Source organism: Neopsephotus bourkii, unplaced genomic scaffold (assembly GCF_033783945.1).
Source record: "Neopsephotus bourkii isolate Nb327-2 ecotype Australia unplaced genomic scaffold, CSIRO-AGI_Nbou_v1 NB_196, whole genome shotgun sequence".
NCBI classification, from domain to species: domain Eukaryota; kingdom Metazoa; phylum Chordata; class Aves; order Psittaciformes; family Psittacidae; genus Neopsephotus; species Neopsephotus bourkii.
The window spans coordinates 7,067,439-7,087,592 of record NW_026900709.1 but is presented as its reverse complement, the minus strand read 5'-3'; the positions used below and the strand labels follow the sequence as shown (position 1 = coordinate 7,087,592).

The following is a 20,154-nucleotide window of genomic DNA, read 5'->3' as shown; positions in this document are numbered from 1 at the left end:
TTTACCACACCATTTTGTTTTTTATTCCTGTTTCCTAAGTGAAAACTGCAATACTGTCACTGTAAATCTATTGCACTGTCAGCTGAATTTGAGTTAAGTTTTGGGAATCAGGGTCATTAATCCTTCTGCTATTGAAAACTGACAATCAGTCTGTAAAATATGAACAAGTGATTGAGTTTTTTACTTGAGGTTGAGCTCCTGATTTATGAGGTTAGTATGGAATATGCTTCATGTAACAAGAATTGGTCCTTGACATGTGGTTCCAGTGTGAAGAGTGGTTGGAAAAGATGGCACATACTCAGTATACATTTCTTAGAATAGTTCTTCCATTAGTGACATCAGTTCGCTTTTAGTGAGCTATATTTGGCTTGCAGTGGAAGCCGTCTGTTGGCTTGTGCTCTGATTAACGCACAAAGAGAACCATACCAATATTGTGGGTTCAAAAGCAGTGTGTGAACCAAAAGGGGATCCAGTTTGACTTATATTGTAAGGGTTTGCTTGCGAGGTTGGTCATGATTCTTTTTTTAGAACTCAAAACAACGCACTCTGGCCAACAGCTCTCTTGATTCTTATAAACTGAAAATGAGTTCTGCAGATCTTTGAAGGACTGAAAGCTCCAAACCTTTAAAGCCATCTTTCTGAGTAGAGCCACCTTTCGAGAGACATTGGAAGTTTTAATACACAGTGTAGAGCTTTTATTGAAAATTAAATTGCTTGTCTAGCTGGCTTTGTTCTTTGGAATTAATTTATAGCGCTGCAACCTTCTGCCTTGAGACAACTTGATATGGCGAGTATATACACTGGAAAACTGTACCACTGCAACAACAGAAAAATAATTATTAACTTTAGGCTTTATCTGGTTAAGATCAAGCTCCGAATTGAATTCTTTTGGTGTGTTGACAGCTGAAGATTTATGTCTTCCAGCTATACTCCTGTTGTGGAGTTGACAGAAGTGACCTCTCCAAAGAAGGTCTTTGTTACGGATTTTGCTCTGTTTACATTATTGCCATAAGGGTTGTAACGAAGTACAGTACGTTAAAGCTAATACATCACCTGCTGACAGTGGTCTTATCTCATTGGTACCTCTTTCCCTCTCCCAGTATGGAAAAAAAAATGCAAACATTGAGAGTCTAAGGATCACAAAAAGAAGGAAAAAAAATGGTTTTCAAGAGCTTTAGCATTAATGCCAGGTCCCTGTGTGAACTGTATTTTTATGTCTGGCCAACTTGTTACTTCTTTTTTTTTCTGTGAAGTAACTGAAAATACGTCTTTACCAGATAAATGCCTCTAAGGGATAGAAAGAGGAGGGGGAAAAGCCCTTGGGTTTACCCATGGTCTGTGGAGGCTGTTGCAGAAGGAAGGTGGCCTAGTATGGGAAAGAGTGACATTCAGGTTAGACAGACAGGTAAGGAAGCGGTACTGTGAACTTCTGTAGTGGAAGCATGGTGGGGCTCTGGTGTGAAGAGCAGGACTTTAGATCTCCTCCTGTTTTTCCAAATGCTGTGTCACGTACATTGCATACAGAAAGAGTCATTCAGTCCTCACTGTCAGTGAGATGATGTTACTTATGACTTGTTTTCTCTCCAAAATATTGACTCAAAAATATATATGCATAAATACATAATAGTCTAAAAATGTGATTTGAAATCTCTCAACAGGGTGCTTCCCAGGTATCATTTCAGGATGGGGAGATGAACCTCAGTGGACCGACAGAACTGTTATTGGCTCAGAGGGCCCGGCTCCCTGTCAGGTAGGAACATCTGTTCAGTGCTAACTCAAGTGTGGTTTATCAACATGCATGATAAGACAGGCTTCTCATTCCAGCTGCATCTATGAATCTGCATTGTTCTCATCATTGTCATGATCTCTTTCTCCTTGTTCCTTTCCCAGCCTAAAAATGTACTCAATTCACATACTGAAGCACATATTTGTGCATGAGTCTTTTAACCTTGTTGATGAATATGAATTTCTTGTGCTGTTTGTAGCATAAGGCTAAGGGGGAAATATGCTGCTGCTGTATACTCTTGTTTTTGCTTTCTACTCAGTCCTGCAAGTATTAATGTCAAGATAGAGGATATTTGTAGGTAATATATCTCAATAAATAACAACTCAGCTGAACCATATAATCCTAAAATGATCTTTTTTAGTTAAAATGTCACCTCTGGTTTTGGGTAGTAAGGTTATTACTTTGCTATATCCGGTAGTAGATTTTATGTCTATGTTTATACACTGTGAAAACTATAGCCAATATTTGCAGTATTTCCCTGTGCATTGCCTCACTAGAGTAGTCGGATGGAATGCATCCTTTTTCTCTCTTCAGTTATAATAAAACAGTGATGGCCATTGCTGTTAAAACTGAAGGTGGTAGTGGTTACATTGATGGTTTCAGGAATCACTTTTACTTTGATGAGAGTACATTTTGAGTGAAACTTAGGTAAATATATAATCTGCATTGGAAGCCAATACAGTAAAATTTGAGAGCTGCATAGCTGAAATAAGAAGAAACTGTGTTTCCCAAGAGCTTTAATAATGAGCTTTAGTGTTTATTGTTCCTGAAATCACAGGGAAAATTCTAAATGGCACTTTGCCTTGTTGAACCTCCTGTCACTGGCCACAGCCTGTTGGTCCAGACTGTCCAGATCTCTCTTCAGAGCCTCCCTAACCTTCAGCAGATGAATGCTTCCAACCACCTTGGTGTCATCAGCAAATTTACTGAGGGGTACACTTGATACCCTCATCCAGATCATCAGTGAAGATATTAAACAACACTGGCCCTAACACTGAGCCCTGAGGGACACCACTAGTGACCAGTTGCGAACTATATGTGACACCATTTACCACCAGTCTTTGGGCTCTGCCATACAGCCAGTTTCCAACCCAGCAAAGAATGGTCCAGGACATGAGCAACCAGTGTCTCCAGGAGGATTCTGTGGGACACATTGTCAAATGCTTTACTAAGTCCAAACAGACAATGTCCACAGCTTTTCCCTCATCTCTTATGATAAGTCACCTTATAATAGGAGATCAGGTCGGTTAAGCAGGACCTTCCCTCCATGAAACCGTGCCGACTGGGCACGATCCCCCCATTTTCCCTAGAATGATCTGCTCCATGACTTTCCCCGGCACTGAGGTCAGGCTGACAGGCAGTAGTTTCTGGGGTATTCCTTCCTGCCTCTTTTGTAGAGAGGCATCATGTTGGCCAACCTCCAATCCTCAGGGACCTGCCCTCTACACCAGGACTGCTGATAGATTATTGAGAATGACTTGGCAAGCTCCTCTGCCAGGTTCTTCAGCGTTCTTGGGTGAAAAAAAATGAAATAAACAGTATCTGTATACCTTAATCTTTGAGCATTTATCCTCACAAACAATTGATTTAAGAACATGTGTTGATATTCCCATTTTACCTTAGTGAAGTCTGGGAAGGATGCGTGAAGTCTGGGAAGGATGCATGATACCCAAAGCCTTGTGGGGAAGTTCACAAAAGCAGGGCTCTAATCCTGGTGGTCTTCTGGGCCATGCCAGGACTGTGGTAGAAGGATCCCCTTTCCTGTTAGAACATGTTAAAAATTAGTCTTTTTTTATGCAAGGGAGTTAATTTCTTAGCTGTTCTTGTTCTTTGAGTTATTATTTCTTTTATGTGAGACTTCTTTTGTCTTGGTGTGGTTGTGCTTTTCAACTCATCTGTCTATACTTTTCTTCCTACTTGGAGGCCTCCTTGTCACCTCCTTTATATGCCATTTTGTAGCTTCTTCTCTTGTCTGCTGGTACTGGTACATATTTTTAGCATGGTCTCATCATGCAAAGGAATTGGAGTGCTCTTCCAGATTTCTCTGCACCTGCCAGGCCTCTAAGTTACACACTGCCTGATTAGTGTTCATCATGCAGGTATAGAACTTTGTCGGTTTAGCTGCTAATGCTTATTTTCTCTTTATGGAATGTTGCTAAAGACTTCTACAGCTTGTTTCACCTGAGGTAATTATTATGCATCACCAAATGTATGCACTCATTTGTCTCTTGATCCGTTAATTTGTAATGGGGATTAATCAAGCTCCGTGCATACTATGCTCATATTTACTGTTGTCTTTATGCTTTTACTAGGGCATTTTAGATAGTCTAAGTCCTCTTAGGAATTTTCTGAGATTGTATTATTGTTTATTGAGTTAAACAAGTCATTGCTTGCATTTGGCATTCTTCAGAAGGTTGTGATGCTCATTTGCTTTTAATCTTCAGCCTAATTTTGGTGGTTTTTGGAAGCATTGACAATGAAAAAGACTGCTGTGATACTCTTCAGAGGTATTCATTTTTCTGAAATGGCCATTTTTCTGGCATGTCACAGAACAGTCTATAATAAGCATGGATTTCTGTAAATCCCTTAGGATTTTTGCAGAATTCTGCAAGCTGTCTTGACACAGGAGCATGGAAGGAAAAGTGATAAAGAATATAGGTCAGGGTCCACTCAACTGGGGCCTGAGCACCAGTACTGAACAGACAGGGAGCCGAGGGAAAGGAAAACTGGTCAGAACAAGGTATTCCTGAGTACATTTCTGAATTGTTTATATATATATATATATATATCTAAAAAAATAATTTTGGGTTAAAATGAGTTGTCTTAATCTGCCAGCTTAACCTCAATTCCACATTGAGACTGATGCATTAAGGAGAAACATAAAAAAACCCCAACAAAACAGGCACACATATACACCTCTCCCCCTATCCCTCAGAATGAAGATAAAGAGAAGGGAGCAGTCTTTCTTTAAATGTAGAGGCTCAGTAAAATAATTTTACCTTGCTTGTGCTTCCTGTGTCCTGAGGAGATTTTTGAAAATGCTGTTTTGCCTGCAAGTGCTGAGATGTGGAGTATGAGGATTATTTTTCCCCTCAAAATTGGGAATTATATTCATGCGTTTGTATTATAGTCCAGTTTATTCAGTCACCTTAAAAGGAATTCAGAACACATTATTTTGTAAAGCAAAGTTAGTATTTCTGTGAAATTCACTGTAATTTCAAAAGTTAAAGAATTTAAATTAAGGCAGTTATTTTGATTTTTGTATGGCTTTTTCCTTAAATGTGAAGAGTTGTTTTGGGTTTTTTTAAACTGCTTTCCCCAAATTTTTTTTTAAAGAGTAATAGGTTTATAAAGAAAAATTAATCACTAGAGACCATTTATCGTTCTTACTTATACCTTAATTTGACTCAATATAAGGTTATATTAATAAAATATTATGAAACAATAAAACAGCTTTCCACAAGTAGTAAAACTAGCATCTTAATATCTAAATTGACTCCTTTTACATTGTTCTCTCTGAAAGAAAGTATTAGTTATATAAATAAATTCTGATTTGTGCAGATATCTGTCTTGTGATATTTCAAAGATGCAAGGGCTGTGAAAAACCACCAAATCATGATAAGCCTTCATTTAAATAAGCCATGTTAAATGATATTAGTAAGGCTAATATTTCAGCCTAATTTTGAGGCACTACCTAGTATGGAAGAAAGAAGCTTCTATTGTTCTTGCTGCCTTCACTAGAATATATTCCTTCCCATCACTGAGTTTGGTAATTATTATGACCTATAGCACTTAAGCAAAACAGTAGTTAGTCATCCAAAAAAATTATCTGAGCCTTCTCAGCAGAGCACAAACCTATCTGAGGTCCGTGTCCCTTCTCTAACTACAGCCAATTTCACAAGGAGGCAGAAGAAAAGAATACCATGATTAATATTTTATGATTCTGAAGCCTAGTCAGCTGAAGTTAAAGGCTTCAGACTTGACTTGGTTTACATTTCTCACTCAAGTAGGAAAACTGTTCCATTTGAAGTAAATCCATTCACTGATTTAAGCAGGTAAAATTAGTTGCACATTTGGTAAATTAAATGAATGGCAGCATGGACGAGTTTTAGCTCCTCTGTTCGGAGCTAATAGGAAGGAAATCCTTTGCTTGGATTCTCTTTAAAACATTTCACTGTAAAAGTACTGGGAAACTTTTCAGGATTATATCCCTCAGGAGTCTGAAAATTTTAATTCGACCTTTTGAGAACTGAACTTTGGTAGAAGAGAGAACTGAAACACTGGGTCATTGGTAGAGTTTTTAATGGAATAAATAAAGACAGGACTAATGACAACCCTCTTGTGATTTCTGAAGGTGGATGGTTTTTTTTTTTGTTTGGTGGCAAAGGTGATGCTGAGAGCAAGGGAAGACTAGTTGGATTGGATATAAGGAGGAAATTCTTTCCTGTTAGGGTGGTAAGGCACTGGAATAGGTTGCCCAGGGTGGTTGTGAATGCTCCATCTCTGGCAGTGTTCAAGGCCAGGTTGGACGAGGCCTTGGGTGATATGGTTTAGAGCGAGGTGTCCCTGCCCATGGCAGAGGGGGTGGAACTTATGATCTTAAGGTCCTTTCCAACCCTAACTATTACACAGTATCACAGTATGTTAGAGATTGGAAGGGACCTCAAAAGATCATCTAGTCCAATCCCCCTGCCGGAGCAGGAACACCTAGATAAGGTTACACAGGAACGTGTCCAGGCGGGTTTTGAATGTCTCCAGAGAAGGAGACTCCACAACCTCCCTGGGCAGCCTGTTCCAGTGTTCTGTCACCCTCACTGAGAAGAAGTTTCTTCTCAAGTTTAAGTGGAACCTCTTGTGTTCCAGTTTGTACCCATTGCCCCTTGTCCTATCATTGTTTGCCACTGAGAAGAGCCTGGCTCCATCCTCGTGACACTCCCCCTTTATATATTTATATACACTAATAAGGTCACCCCTCAGTCTCCTCTTCTCCAAACTATAGAGACCCAGCTCCCTCAGTCTTTCCTCATAAGGGAGATGCTCCACTCCCTTAATCATCTTAGTTGCCCTGCGCTGGACTCTCTCCAGCAGGTCCCTGTCTTTTTTAAACTGAGGGGCCCAGAACTGGACACAATATTCCAGATGCAGTGTCACCAGGGCAGAGTAGAGGGGAAGGAGAACCTCTCTCGACCTACTAACCACCCCCCTTCTAATACACCCTCGGATGCCATTGGCCTTCTTGGCCACAAGGGCACAGTGTCGGCTCATGGTCACCCTGTCGTCCACTAGGACCCCCAGGTCCCTCTCCCCTACACTGCTTTCTAACAAGTCATTCCCCAATCTGTACTGGAACCTGGGGTTGTTCCTGCCCAGATGCAGGACTCTACACTTTCCCTTGTTATATTTCATCAAGTTATTCCCCGCCCAGCTCTCCAGCCTGTCCAGGTCTCTCTGGATGGCAGCACAGCCTTCTGGCGTGTCAGCCACCCCTCCCAGCTTAGTGTCATCAGCAAACTTGCTGATAGTACACTCAATTCCCTCATCTAAATCATTGATGAATATATTAAATAGTACTGGTCCCAGTACCGACCCTTGAGGGCACTCCACTAGATTCTGTGGTTCTATTCTGTGATTCTATGATTCTAATGCCATCAGTGTGTAACATTTAATATTTTTTCCTTGCTTCCCTTCATATTCTGGACTAGGACTGAAAGATTTTTAAAGTAACAGCAGGATCTTGATACTCCACAGAAGTCAGATAGAAATTTGTCACAACCCTTAATATTGAATCTCTTAGCACTTTATACATAGAAATACTGGTTTTGAAAACCTTGCTTTTCCTCGTAAAATCGAATGTTAAGGAGTAGTAAACATGAATCTGCTTGGACATGGATGTTTAGTTTAATAGCAGTGGATTATTTGGAATTCAAAGGGTAATTTATGCATAGATAATTCATTACATGTTTTCATTATGTTCCAATTTGCTGTCTTCCCACTTCTTTTTCACAGAGGTCAGGATCAGTTCCTTGGTTTAAACATTGTAGGTACATAATTAAAGTGTAACTGCAGCATTTCTTTTCCTTCTCAGTATTTTATTTTTTTTAAACTACTGTGTCTTTCATTAGTCTAATAACAAATGATTGGAACAACTTGATTTAAATAAAAAAGACACAGAGAGCTGGTGCATGCAGGCTGTCTGGTTTCTCTCTAAACTTTTAGGCAGTCAATCTTGTGGGAACTAATATTACTGGGGGGGGGAATCTGGACTACGGTGAATCTTTACTAGATTTAACGCGTTTTAGTTAGGAGAGGGTGATTGATTACCTCTTCAAACCTGAAACCTGGAACATTCTGATATTATTTCACAGCAAATATTTAAGCTTTGTGGATAGTTTGTTCAGCTTTGTATAAAGTGGAGCAGATGAAATGTGCCTGTCTCTTCTAAAAGAGGGTGAGCACTTTTCTTAACTGTGACTGGAAAGCTTCTCCTTGACGCTGCATGCTCAGTTGCTTTCTTCTCTCCTTGGAGGGTGCTCTCTATCCCTAGATAGATACTGCTCAGATTTTCATCATTTGAGTGTGTTCACACTGTTTAACATCTTGAACTCATTTCATCTTCAGGGCTTTCAAGATATTTTCACCAGAGCTTTGAGTATGTAGTTTAGAAGAGGGAAGTTAAAATGTGGAAAAGGGGTAGGAAGTAGATGGAAATGGGCTGTCTGACAGCTTGAGTTGAGCTGGCTACTCTGGAAGCTTCTCTGGAAGAATTGGTACAGACACTTTCGTGCCGTCAACTACCGTACTGTTTTATATGCAGAAGTAGTTCATAGACAGCGTCACCACCCTCTTTATTTGGATAAATCCGTGCATACTTCCTCTTTAAAATTCCATTTGGTATCATGGTATTACCTGTAGGCCAGTGCTCTCTACCAGATGTCAGCACCCCTTGTTAATGGATGCTTTCCCCTGCTGGAACAGCAGCATTGGCTCATTGGGTGGGAAGCGCAAGTGAAGAACAAGTAAGGGAGTGCAGCTTCGTAACTTCATCTGTGAGCACCTTGCATCAGAGTGACATTTCCTTTGCCTTTTACTTGGCTGTGGTCAGCACCACCACAAAGCGCATTCACAGTATCAGCTGTGCTTTTCTGATTGCAAGGGAAACGCTGACATCCTGAGCTAAGAGATTTTTTTCTTTTCAGAGGCAGCAGCTTAATGATCTATATCTTAAACACATATGAGGAATTCAGTGATCTATGCAAAGGTTTTCACTTTGCCATGTTGTGCCTGAATTGAAGACTTATGTGCAAGTGTTGAATAAGCCTAAATTGGCAAAAGCATATGCCATTGGAATGATAAATGCTTGATTTGTGTTTACTCAAGCAGTAGATTCTTGTGACATGCATATGATGACAAGTTTTTCCCCGTAACCCATGCAGAATGCAGCTTTTCCCAAGGTACTGTCTTCAGTATGTTGCAAAACAGTCTGCTTCAGGCTGCATCTACTGCACTCTCCAAGAAATACCCTACAAAGATTCTCCTCATGTTTGTCACTGGGGAAGGTCAGAGTGCGTTAGCAAACTAGGTCCGGTTGGAGAGCTGCACATAGTCTGTTTCTGGAGAGAGGTCTTTCCAGATCTGTCTGCTCAGTGGTTGAGATTGGTTCTTTGGTATTATTGGATAGTGCAGAGAAGGTTTCAGCTAAAAGACCTTTTCCCATTGCATAACTGACAAACTGCTAATTCTTGATACAGTTCTCAGGAGGGGGAGCCATAGAATTCAACAGCCAGGTCACTGCCAATCTGAACATCAGACTGATTCACCACTGGATATGTGCAGCACTCCATTTAAGTTTTGCTTTCCATGTTACACATGGACTTCTGTGTACCCTCACTATGCACATACATACATCTTCTCTTTGCTAAACTGTACTCATCAACATTTTTAATAATATGCATGGCAAGCCTTCCTGACAAATGTGATAGACTGTAAAGAATCTGGCAGAAATCAATAAACATCAAGCAATGAAGAATTTAAATAGTAAATGATGAGAGCTTCTGCAGGTTAAAAATCAATAGTACAATATTGAATGTGGTCTTGGATGCCACAGTCAGGTCATGCTAGGCAGGTGTCCTCCCTTTGCTGAGACCTCTGAGGCACCTCTAGTGCAGCAAGGGGAAGGGAGATGCCAGCATGCATATAAAGAAGCCCGAGTGCTGTGTTTCTGGTTTGGATGAGCCCTGCAGTTCTGATACATTTCACTGAGATAAATGCTTTTTTTAAAGTTCACTTATTTTGATTTCTGTAAGAATATATCTGTATGTATTATCCTCTTTGTTGTCAGTATCATAGCTATCAACCAGCAGTGGAAAGCCATTCTGCTTTCTCCTACCCCCTTCTTTCAGTTTTTGTACTTGACTCTGTCGAACTAAAGAGTCCCAGCATTTTGCTGTCCCTTTTTCCCCTGGGTGTTTAGTAATTAGAATTCTTAAAGCTCCCCCTGTTTAGGATCTCCTTCAGCCATGCCCTATTCCTGCATACTTTCTCCAATGTAGTGTAAACTAACCAGTGTGGAGTAGTACGCAGCTGGAGTTCACTGTTCTTGTGGGCAGATTAAACCTGCTGAAAGATGGACAGCATTAGTGAATAATGTCAAATTTTTCCAAGTCTCTGATCTTTGAGGTTCCTAAACAAAACAATGAAAACAGTTCTAAAAAACACGTTCCTCAAAGATCTGTTAAAGCTATTATGTAGGACAGTTTTGTCTCAGATGTAAGAATCACTTTTGTCCTGAGAAGTCATTCTGACTCATAGATTTTTCTTAAAATATAATTCTAAAGTACCTTTTATATATGTATACAGAATGTGCTCTTATTCTGGATATTTAGTGCTTCCTTATATCCATGACTTTCAGGTTGTGCCACAGAGTTTTCAAAACTAATACAGAATGTGCATATGAAGGTCGGCTGAGAAAGTTGGGGCTGTTCAGCCTGGAGAAGAGAAGGCTGCATTGAGACCTCATAGCAGCCTTCCAGTATCTGAAGGGGGCCTATAGGGGTGCTGGGGAGGGACTCTTCATTAGGGACTGTAGTGATAGGATAAGGGGTAATGGATTAAAACTTAAACAGGGGAAGTTTAGATTGGATATAAGGAGGAAATTCTTTCCTGTTAGGGTGGTGAGGCACTGGAATGGTTTGCCCAGGGAGGTTGTGAATGCTCCATCCCTGGCAGTGTTCAAGGCCAGGTTGGACGAGGCCTTGGGTAATATGGTTTAGAGCAAGGTGTCCCTGCCCATGGCAAGTGGGCTGGAACTTGATGATCTTAAGGTCCTTTCCAACCCTAACCGTTCTATGATTCTGTGATTCTATGTGGGCTATTTGTTTTCACAAAGAAACATATTTTTCTTAGTGTGGAGATTTCATGTTAGATTTAAAACTAAACTTGCGTGTTGTCTTTGGCTTTGAGCCTTCTTACAGCTGCAAGTGCATTGATTTAATATGACAGCTAACCTGTCTGTAATGATAGCCCTCAAAAAAAATCCCTGCTCTGTTTTACAGTTATTTGGGAAGACAACTTCCCTGGAGTACTTAAGTGACATGGGGTTATGTGGGGACAACAGTAACTTATTTAGATTTTTCCTGTTCAGATGAAAGCCCATTCACTACTTCTGATTATTTTCTGGATCTATAGGATTTGACTACTTAATTTGCTCATGTTTTAGCTCTGTAGAATTTCAAAAGGCAATAAAGTAGTTTTTTAACTTTTTTTTTTTTTTTTTTTTAAGAGAATTGGAGGAAGTAGAAGATGGAATTGAAGGAAGGTTTGATATCCTATGCATGCATTTTTGAGCTTTTGGTAACAACCCTCATTAGCTTTTCTGGCCAGTTTCACTAGAAAACAAATGTCTCCAAAAAGAAACTTACAGGAAGATTTTGTCAGGATTTCCCTGGTTGATTTATGAAGAGGGGGAAATATGGGAGACAAGAGGATCAGCAAATAGAAATGCCTCTTGATTGTGTCTGTTATAAATATAACAACATGAAAATCTGTTACATTGGGATCAGTGGTAGCTGCTTCTTGTTCAGGGTCTGTCCATTTCAATTTTATAGAAAATCAAGTCCATGAAATTTGGTCACATTCCAGTGTTGGACTTCTGGGAATAATAATGAACAAAAACAAACAAAAAAACCCCTCCCCAAAACTCCCAACAAACAACTCACACACCTCTCCAAGCTCCAAGACCAGGAGAAAATCATATGAATTTATTTCATAGGATTAATCCCATATTAAGCTGACTAAGCTAAGAATTATTATATCTTAGGGCAAGTTGCTTCTGATTAATTATTATGAAGCTGGATGAAGGTTCATTACAAAAAAATCAAAAGAATTCTTGCATTATGAGGAAGCAATGCCAGCCTTTGTCTAAGATCAGTTGTAGTAATTGTCCTCCTTGTGAGAGGGCCGAGCTGTGCTGTGTGTTTTTATGTTGTAGCTAATCCGGTGTAACTGTGTGTTGGCTGGTCACAGATTCCTCCGTTCTGCCTGTGAGTTTCTGCTGCTTTTTGCATCATACCCAACAATCATAAGCCCATGGGTCAGTGAGACCAGTCAGCTGATCCCAGAGGAAGTTGTACTAGGAAAAAAATCGTTTGGGGGGGGGGGGGGGAGGGTAGGGTGATGCAGAAGGGTCAGCTTGGTCATCTTATCTTGCAAATGTGGGCTTTCTAGATCTGTTGCATGGTTTTTAGAGAAAGGTCAGAAATCTTATTCTCAACAGCAGCCTCCATTTACATCAGTTAGGCTGAGTCTTCAACTCAGGCAGTCCGTTAAGTGGCCATTTCATTCAGTTTTATGTGTTCTGTAAAGGCTATAGGACTGGTGTGCAAGCACAGAGCTTCTTACAGCTTGAGGTTGTTAGGGTGTTTTAGTGGCAATGCAAAACTCCAGTAGTTTTCCACTGTAACTAATCCTGAGTGTTGATGGTGTTCAGTACAATTTGAAGGGAGGGGTGTTAAAGTAGGTAAGTATAGAAAGAAGGAATGTGGTCTGCTTGAATACAGACATTACACCCATTTATCTCCTTTTCTTTTTTTTTTTTTTAATGTTTTAGCCAATTCAAATAGCTTCCTTTTCAAATTATAATCACCCAGAATAGAGTTAAGGTCACTGGAAGGCTGGCAGTGTAAAATACTCAATAGGAAATGAAAACGGCACATAGCCATGAAACAGCAAAAATCTGACAGAGACAATGTAGAAGTTTCTGATAATGGTGTTTGAGGAAGGAAGCTTCCTGATAAAATGAGCTGAGTTGCACTTTGGATTTTAGTTTGTTTTGCTCTTTGTTAGTGAGGCTCTGCAACTGATAGCAGAAATCAAGATATTTAAATATGATTTGACTAATTTACTTACTGGCTTGATGTCCTTAATGTGTGATCTTTGTGTTTATAATGTATCCCTATGGGGAAATTGCCTGAAGCAGCTCATGTGGAGCTTAAATTAAGAACATGTAGAAGAACCCTTTCGTTTTACTGATGAAGTCTCTCCTGACTTACAAGCTTACTCTTTAATATTCTGGTTAATTTACTTAAGTGTTGACTTAGGAAAATGTCGAATACTTGGTGTCTTTCAAAGTACACAAATGCTAATCTAAAAAATTAAAGAATTTGATAGCCATTTTACATTTCATTGTATTTTTACATATTTGTGAGCTCAGAGTTGAATATTTTTTCTACCTTTTTCACTATCTAAATAATCAGAAGTTTATTTTTAACATAGAGAATTCTGTGAAGAAGCATATGAGATATGTTTCCTTGTGCTCTTTTTTAGTGAGCTGACAAAAACAGTGGAGATTTCTGGGGAAGGTGGACCCTTGGGAATACATGTAGTACCCTTTTTTTCATCACTGAGTGGAAGGTAAGGATTTTCTGCATTGCTTAGAAGTGTATTTATGAAAGGATTTCAGCTGTAGTTCTCTTAAAATACCTATGATTTAACCATAAGGAAAATAAATGGTCAAATGAAAACTCATCTATGACACCCCAAAATATTTTCTAGTCTAAGTTACGTGTAAGACGATACCTGCCCGTATGTTCCTGTATGTCATTTTAATTGCCTCTGGTTTTATTCTCTGAATGGTAGAGTCTCTGTAGAACAATGTAATACTAAAGGTGGAGGCCTAGGGGGTTAGTTGTTTTTTCTGGTGTCGAGTTGGTTTTGTGGGTGTAGGGTTTGAGTTTAGTTGGGGGGGGGGGGGGTGTTTCAGGGCGGAGGGAACGGTTAGTTTTCTTTTTATTGTTTGTTCCCATCCCCTGTTGAATTTCTCTTCATAGGCCCTTCCTTAGTGACATATCAGACATGAAAAATAAAAAAAACCCTTTTCTTATCTGGTCGTGCCTTATATTTTTCAAGCCACCCTTCAGTTCTGGTTGTATAGCATTTATAAAATGTGCACTATACCATGAACTTTTCTTTGTCACAATACAATTACTTTAATTATAAATGATTTAACATAGTCTGTTGAGATCACAAAAGCCTATTATAGCAGCATGCTCATATTGATGCACTGTAGTTAAGACAGTGTCAGCATTTTCATTCTAACTGGTTTTCAAGCTAGGTAACCCAGATGTTAAAATATAAAAAATTCTAGGCTGAAATTTGACATGCAGAGCCTTAACCAGAGAATTAATTTGACACTGGCAGCTCTGAATAAGAGATGGGAAATTGCCAGAGTCGTAAGTGACACTACCTGATAGCAAAATGGCTGCCTGTAACACAAAGACAATTATTGCAAAAGTAAAAATTGTCTAATTCTTAAGTGTTTCTTTACTTGTCAACTTTCATGTAGAACAGAGAATGTGAAAGACTAAATTGCCTTGGAAAGGTCTGCGTATATAAATGTTTTCTTGGTAAGACCCGAGTTTGTAAGTAGACCCAAATTCATTCACAAGGTTTTCGTTACCAAAAGGGAAAATGGACATCCACCTGCTGCCTGTAAAAGTATCATCACTGTCTCAAGAAGAAAGTTGGTCTTCAGTGGGAACTGTAGGAAGTCAGAGTTGTGTCCTTGACTGTGCAGTCTGCTTCTTTGTCTTGAAAGGCACTTGTGTCTGTTACCCCTTCATGAAATGGAGACAATAGATCTTTGTTATAGGTATGCCATAAAGGTTGTAGGGCTTACACTGTTACTTCACGATCATTAGGTAAAAATGTGGTGAAATTGCAAGCTATTAAAATCAGTAATTATTGTGACTGTAATACAGTTCTGTACTGAAGTATCAGTGTGTTAGGTGCAGCTTTTAAAGACCTCCATGAAGAAAACATGGAGTTCCTTGGTCTACATTGCATGTGTGATAATATGTCCTTATTTGCAAATGCTTTTGGTGATCCCCTGGAGCAAAGGGGTTTTTGACAGGTGGACTACTGGTTTAGACAGTTGTCTTGAAATTTTAATGACCCTTGGCAGTAGCATACCGATATCTTTGTAAAAGCACTAGAGTGACTTAAATTGCTTGTCCCTCTTATTTAATCAAGCCTGAGACTAGTGTATAAATTTTAACTCATCATAACAGGAGAAAGTGCAGAAGAGCATCTTTTATTTCTGTTAATCACAAGATAGCAGTTTATGGGGGCACGCTGGCCATGACTAACTTGGTCTCATATTTCAGTTGCAGCATTATCTTCTAACAAGGTAATGCTGGCTTTAGCCCAGTGCTGCTGCAGAGCAAGCTTTTTCTAGAGGTCATTAAAAATTGTATTAATTGAGAAAATCTTAGTTTCTGCAGGAACTACAAAACTAATAGAAATAATTTCTCCCCTTTCTTTTGCACTTAGATATCATTAAAAAGAGAAATTAAAATTTAATGGTGTATTAAAATAATGCTAAAATTGAGTCTATGGGAAAAAGTAATGGAGTAATGAATTTAAGCTGCCACAGCACATGTAACTCAAACCACTTGCACACACGAGTTTCAGATAAGTGGGCAATCCTACTGCAGTATATGGATGCAGTATCTAAGTATCACAGAAATAGTGAGCATCTGACTTAATTTGTAGTTTCTTTTATTTTTTTACTTTTATTGGTTTGCATCTTAACATAATTATTTTTATTAGTTCTATAGTAAATATATAGTATTTATAGTATTAGTTTAGAATTTACAGTATATAGTATATATAGTATTAGTTCTATAGTTAATAGTTTTATTATATATTTTATTAGGGTTTTGGTGGCTGATTGCCCCTAGTTGGATGTTTGTCGTCAATAGAGCTGTGTCCCCTTACCACCACTTCCCCTTTGAATCCTTGAGTGAAGGGTAACACTGGTTGCATGAGAATCTTTGTGTGATAGATTAAATCTTTTTATTGTGTTAGATGTTTTGAAGAATTAATAGTCAATAGGAACAAAGTTTTTGCTTAAAGTACATTGATATGATATAAATTTTTAAATCTTCATGCAGTAAATCTAAAACCAGGTTCACAGTGAACATAATAGCATTGTTTGAAATAGTTAATGGCATGCTGTGAATCTGTTGAATAGACTTAAATATGAGGGGCAGTCATGAATCTGAGAAAAAAATACAAGACTTCCATTTTGTTGTTGGAATGCTGGCATGTTGGAAATTGCACGTTAATATTTTATGGAGTACAACCAGTAGTAAATGGTCTCTAAAGGTCATCTGCCTTCAATGCTGATGTGGTATGGAAATTTAGTGGGTAAAACTTGATTATAAAAGTTCTTCACAAACATGCAGTTGTCAGGTATTTTGGACATTATGATGGTATCATTGGATAAATCTATGTTGAGTTGTAGTCTGCAGTCCAGCGATGCGCCAGGTAGGACAGAACTAGCCTAGTGTTCCCAGCAGTTAGCCACAATGGAATTTTGCACCACCCATACGTGTCTTCTTACCACATTATCAATAGTTTCTGTGTAGATTTTGATGTTCTGCTGCTCTCCTGCTCCATGAATAAATAGTATTGCTGTCATGTATCAAAACAAGGGACTTTGGCAACTAGAAAGTTTCATTTGTAGAAATAGTGTTTGGTTTGGTTTTTTGGGTTTGGTTTGTTTTGTTTTTTTTTCCCTAATGCCTCTTCAGTTTACTGTAGTTGAGTTACAAAATTACTTTTTATCTGTTTGTGCATTTCTTTGGAGCATTTTAAGTTTTCTTAGTCTCAGAAAAATATTGCTTAAACTACATTCAAATGTTTTACTGGATAGGGAGATCTAGGTGTTTTCTTCTTTTTCTCCAAGTATGACTTATGGGACTGTGGTTCCCCAAGTTCTAGCAAGCAGCATAGCATTAGTATCCAGCAGTTTTTCTTGGTGTTTCTTGAAATCCCCTGCCTTTTAGATAAAGAGCAAGCTGGAAATAATTTCTCCAGGCTAAACCCTTCATAGTGGTCTACTCTGTCTCATCTGATACACGGTAGAGATTAAGATCTATTTTTAGTTGCTATAGATTCATTCATCAGAATAAGGATAGGTTTCACTTTTTTTGTGTGTGTGTCTTTTAGGATGCTGGGGCTCTTCATCCGTGGTATAGAAGAAAACAGCAGGTCCAGGCGTGATGGTCTATTCCATGAAAATGAATGCATTGTGAAGATTAACCATGTGGACCTTACAGATAAAACCTTTGCACAGTAAGTGCTAGTTTGCAGATACTTTTAACTAGCCAGGATTTTATACAGTGCTGTGTTTATTAAGTGATTCATGCAAAGGGATTAGTATTTATTTCAGATAAAATGCCTGTAAAATTGGTACCTGGCAGAGACTTTGTAATTTTCTTTCTGAAGCCTTCAAATAATGTGAAATCTGAGGGAAGGAATTGACTTGGAGTCTTAGTGAACTTATTGTGCTTACTTAATTTAAGTAGCTTTAAATTCTTAATAGTTATCTTCACTTTCTAATTTTTCTGTTATCTCTTTCCATATTTTTTTTTTGTAATTTTTCCCTCATAAGACTTTCAGAATGAGTCAACATTGCAGCGTGGTTTTTATGAGCTTTTGCAAATGAAATAAGATCCATTTTGGGTTTCTTTTGGTGCTGCAGCTTTCTGAGCATTTAATATTTTAAAAATACTACTACTGTCAAACTGTGCTTAGTTGAGCTAAATGGGAAGTCTCACCTCTTATGACTTTTATTACAAATCTGTTGACATTTATTCCCTATCTCAAATGAAGTAACAGGTTGTTTTGATAGGCTGTGAATTAATGTGACATTGTTGCACAAAAGAATAGCCTCTCAAATTTCACAGATATTTGCTGTAGTAATTAAACAGTAATTTGTTTTTACTTTTAATCCATATGTTTAGACAGCTGAGTGATTGTTTATAATATAACAAAAATCTATTGAGATGTCAAGGGAGTTGAAGCTTAACTTTCTAAACAGTTCAAGGTTTCCAGACTAAAATCCAATAAGTAATTTCACTGTTAGGGATAAATATTTGCAAAATAGGTTTTCATAAAACCAGCATAGTTCTGTAGTGCGGGTATTTACCTTGGTTTTGAGGCTGTGCTTTTTGCTGCTTAACAGCTTTTTAAGTTTCTGCTTTCTGCATATTTGGTGGTAAACATATTCTGCTGCAATACAATACGTGCCATTCTCTTCCACCAATGTTGCTACATGAGATACCGACTTTATCAGAACATGAATGTTATATATGAAAATGTTTGTTGCCTCACCTGTGCAGTTTTGTAATGAAGTTGTATCCTTCTCAAGTGAGATTTTGCCTGAATCAAAACCTCCCTTTTCAAAATTATATGTAATCTTTTTTTTTTTTTTTTTTTGGTATCTAGCTCTCCAGAGACTTTACACCCATGGAAATATATGTGGAGTGGAGGACTCCACAAATTTTTCTATAAGGTTACTAGATTTTGGGACAGTTAAAAGTACTGCAGTAAACTTGCCAGTTCCCCATCAGGCATTTCCTTCAAAATGAGAAATGCAGGAGACTTAGTTTTCTCCAAGTTGTAATGTTTTGGGAGTTGGATAAGATATTCACAAAGACGGTTGCTAGTTTAGAGAGGCTGGTCTTGTTAGACAATCTCTCTCTGTGATGGGGAGAGTGAGAGAAGTAACTAAAATGTGATTCAGAGCAGGATGTAATCTAATTGGTCTAAATCACCTTATATTACAGTTACAAGTAGTGGTTTCGTGGTGTTGGATCTGAGGAGAAAAACTGGGGGCAATGAGTACTCCACATCGTTTAGGGGCTGGGAGGAGTATTTTGGACAAGCTTTAGCCTGGTCCCATGTGCTGTAACATTGTTCTGCTGAATTTGCCTTCCCAGAACAGCCTTCTGGCATCATCCATCTTCCTTGGCTGTTGAGAATGGCTAAGAATGCAGCTTTTCAGGTTGAAACTCTCAGTGGATATGTCTTTTAGTTTTCATCTGGCATGACATAGCTGTACTAACCTGACAGAAGTCCAAGTCACAGAAATGTAGTAATTGCAATGGATGTGACGAGTATTGTCCCAATAATTGTTGACCCAGAAGCAGTCATCAGATACTCCTTTGAGAGGAAAATCTGTTTGCTAGTTTCAAATTGACATTTCATCGTAACCCTTGTAAAAGCTGTTTTAACACTTAGCAGAGACTGTTACATACTGTCTCCGTTTTCAGCGGAGACTTTCTAGTATTGCTCCTGATGGTTGCTGCTCCTGCAACTGTAATAGCAGCCTACTTTCTGTATTCCCATGTTTATAATAGTTTTATTTATTGGGACTCTTGGTCTGCTTTTTCATTTGCTGTTAATCCATTCAATTACATTCTGTTGTGTTGCAGAGTTTCTAGCACCTCTTTTAATTGACTCCCTTACTTCTTTTAAAGTATGCATTTGGGGTCTCAAGAAATGTAAATTCCTCCATACATTATTTTTTCTCTTTGAAGTGCAGCCAGTTATTTTGCCCCTCAAGAGCTTTCCCACAGGATGTCTGGTGTTATTTACACTATTTTTTGTTTGAAGATCGTCTTATATTTTCTCTTTCATATATTTAAAATATTCATCTCTTGAAACTTGAGTTATTAAATTACCTTGCAATGTATGACCAAGTGGCTACTTGCAAGGATGAAGATGGGGTGTGAAAGAAACCCGACTATGAGTTTACATCCTCATGCTGGGAGCATGTCATAGTTTCTACTATCAGAGTAAGGTCTGTCCTTGGAAACACTTACAGGCCACAGATGAGAGTGTAAACTATAACCTCTGAGGGACAGTGCTGTTTACAGATCTGAAACATAATCTTTGAGGGTGATACTGAAAGTATACCTTCCTTAAAGCACTCTCAGTGCTACCTTTCTTTTGTGAGTTTGAGGTTTCTCTTCTGAAAGCTTCTTGTCAACTAATTATTCTGACCCTTGGTGCCCATACACTCA

General features: G+C 38.6%; 1 protein-coding gene across 5 annotated transcripts in view; it reads left to right on the top strand.

Moving 5' to 3' along the window:
• The window catches only part of PARD3B (par-3 family cell polarity regulator beta), a 415,652-nt gene that overhangs the window by 179,995 nt on the left and 215,503 nt on the right, over positions 1–20,154 (top strand). For all 5 annotated transcript variants that reach the window (XM_061378222.1, XM_061378232.1, XM_061378213.1 and 2 more), the window contains 3 exons: positions 1,659–1,750; positions 13,607–13,693; positions 17,294–17,419. In XM_061378222.1, the coding sequence (XP_061234206.1) occupies positions 1,659–1,750; positions 13,607–13,693; positions 17,294–17,419 (305 nt within the window). The remainder of the gene's footprint in view (positions 1–1,658; positions 1,751–13,606; positions 13,694–17,293; positions 17,420–20,154) is intronic.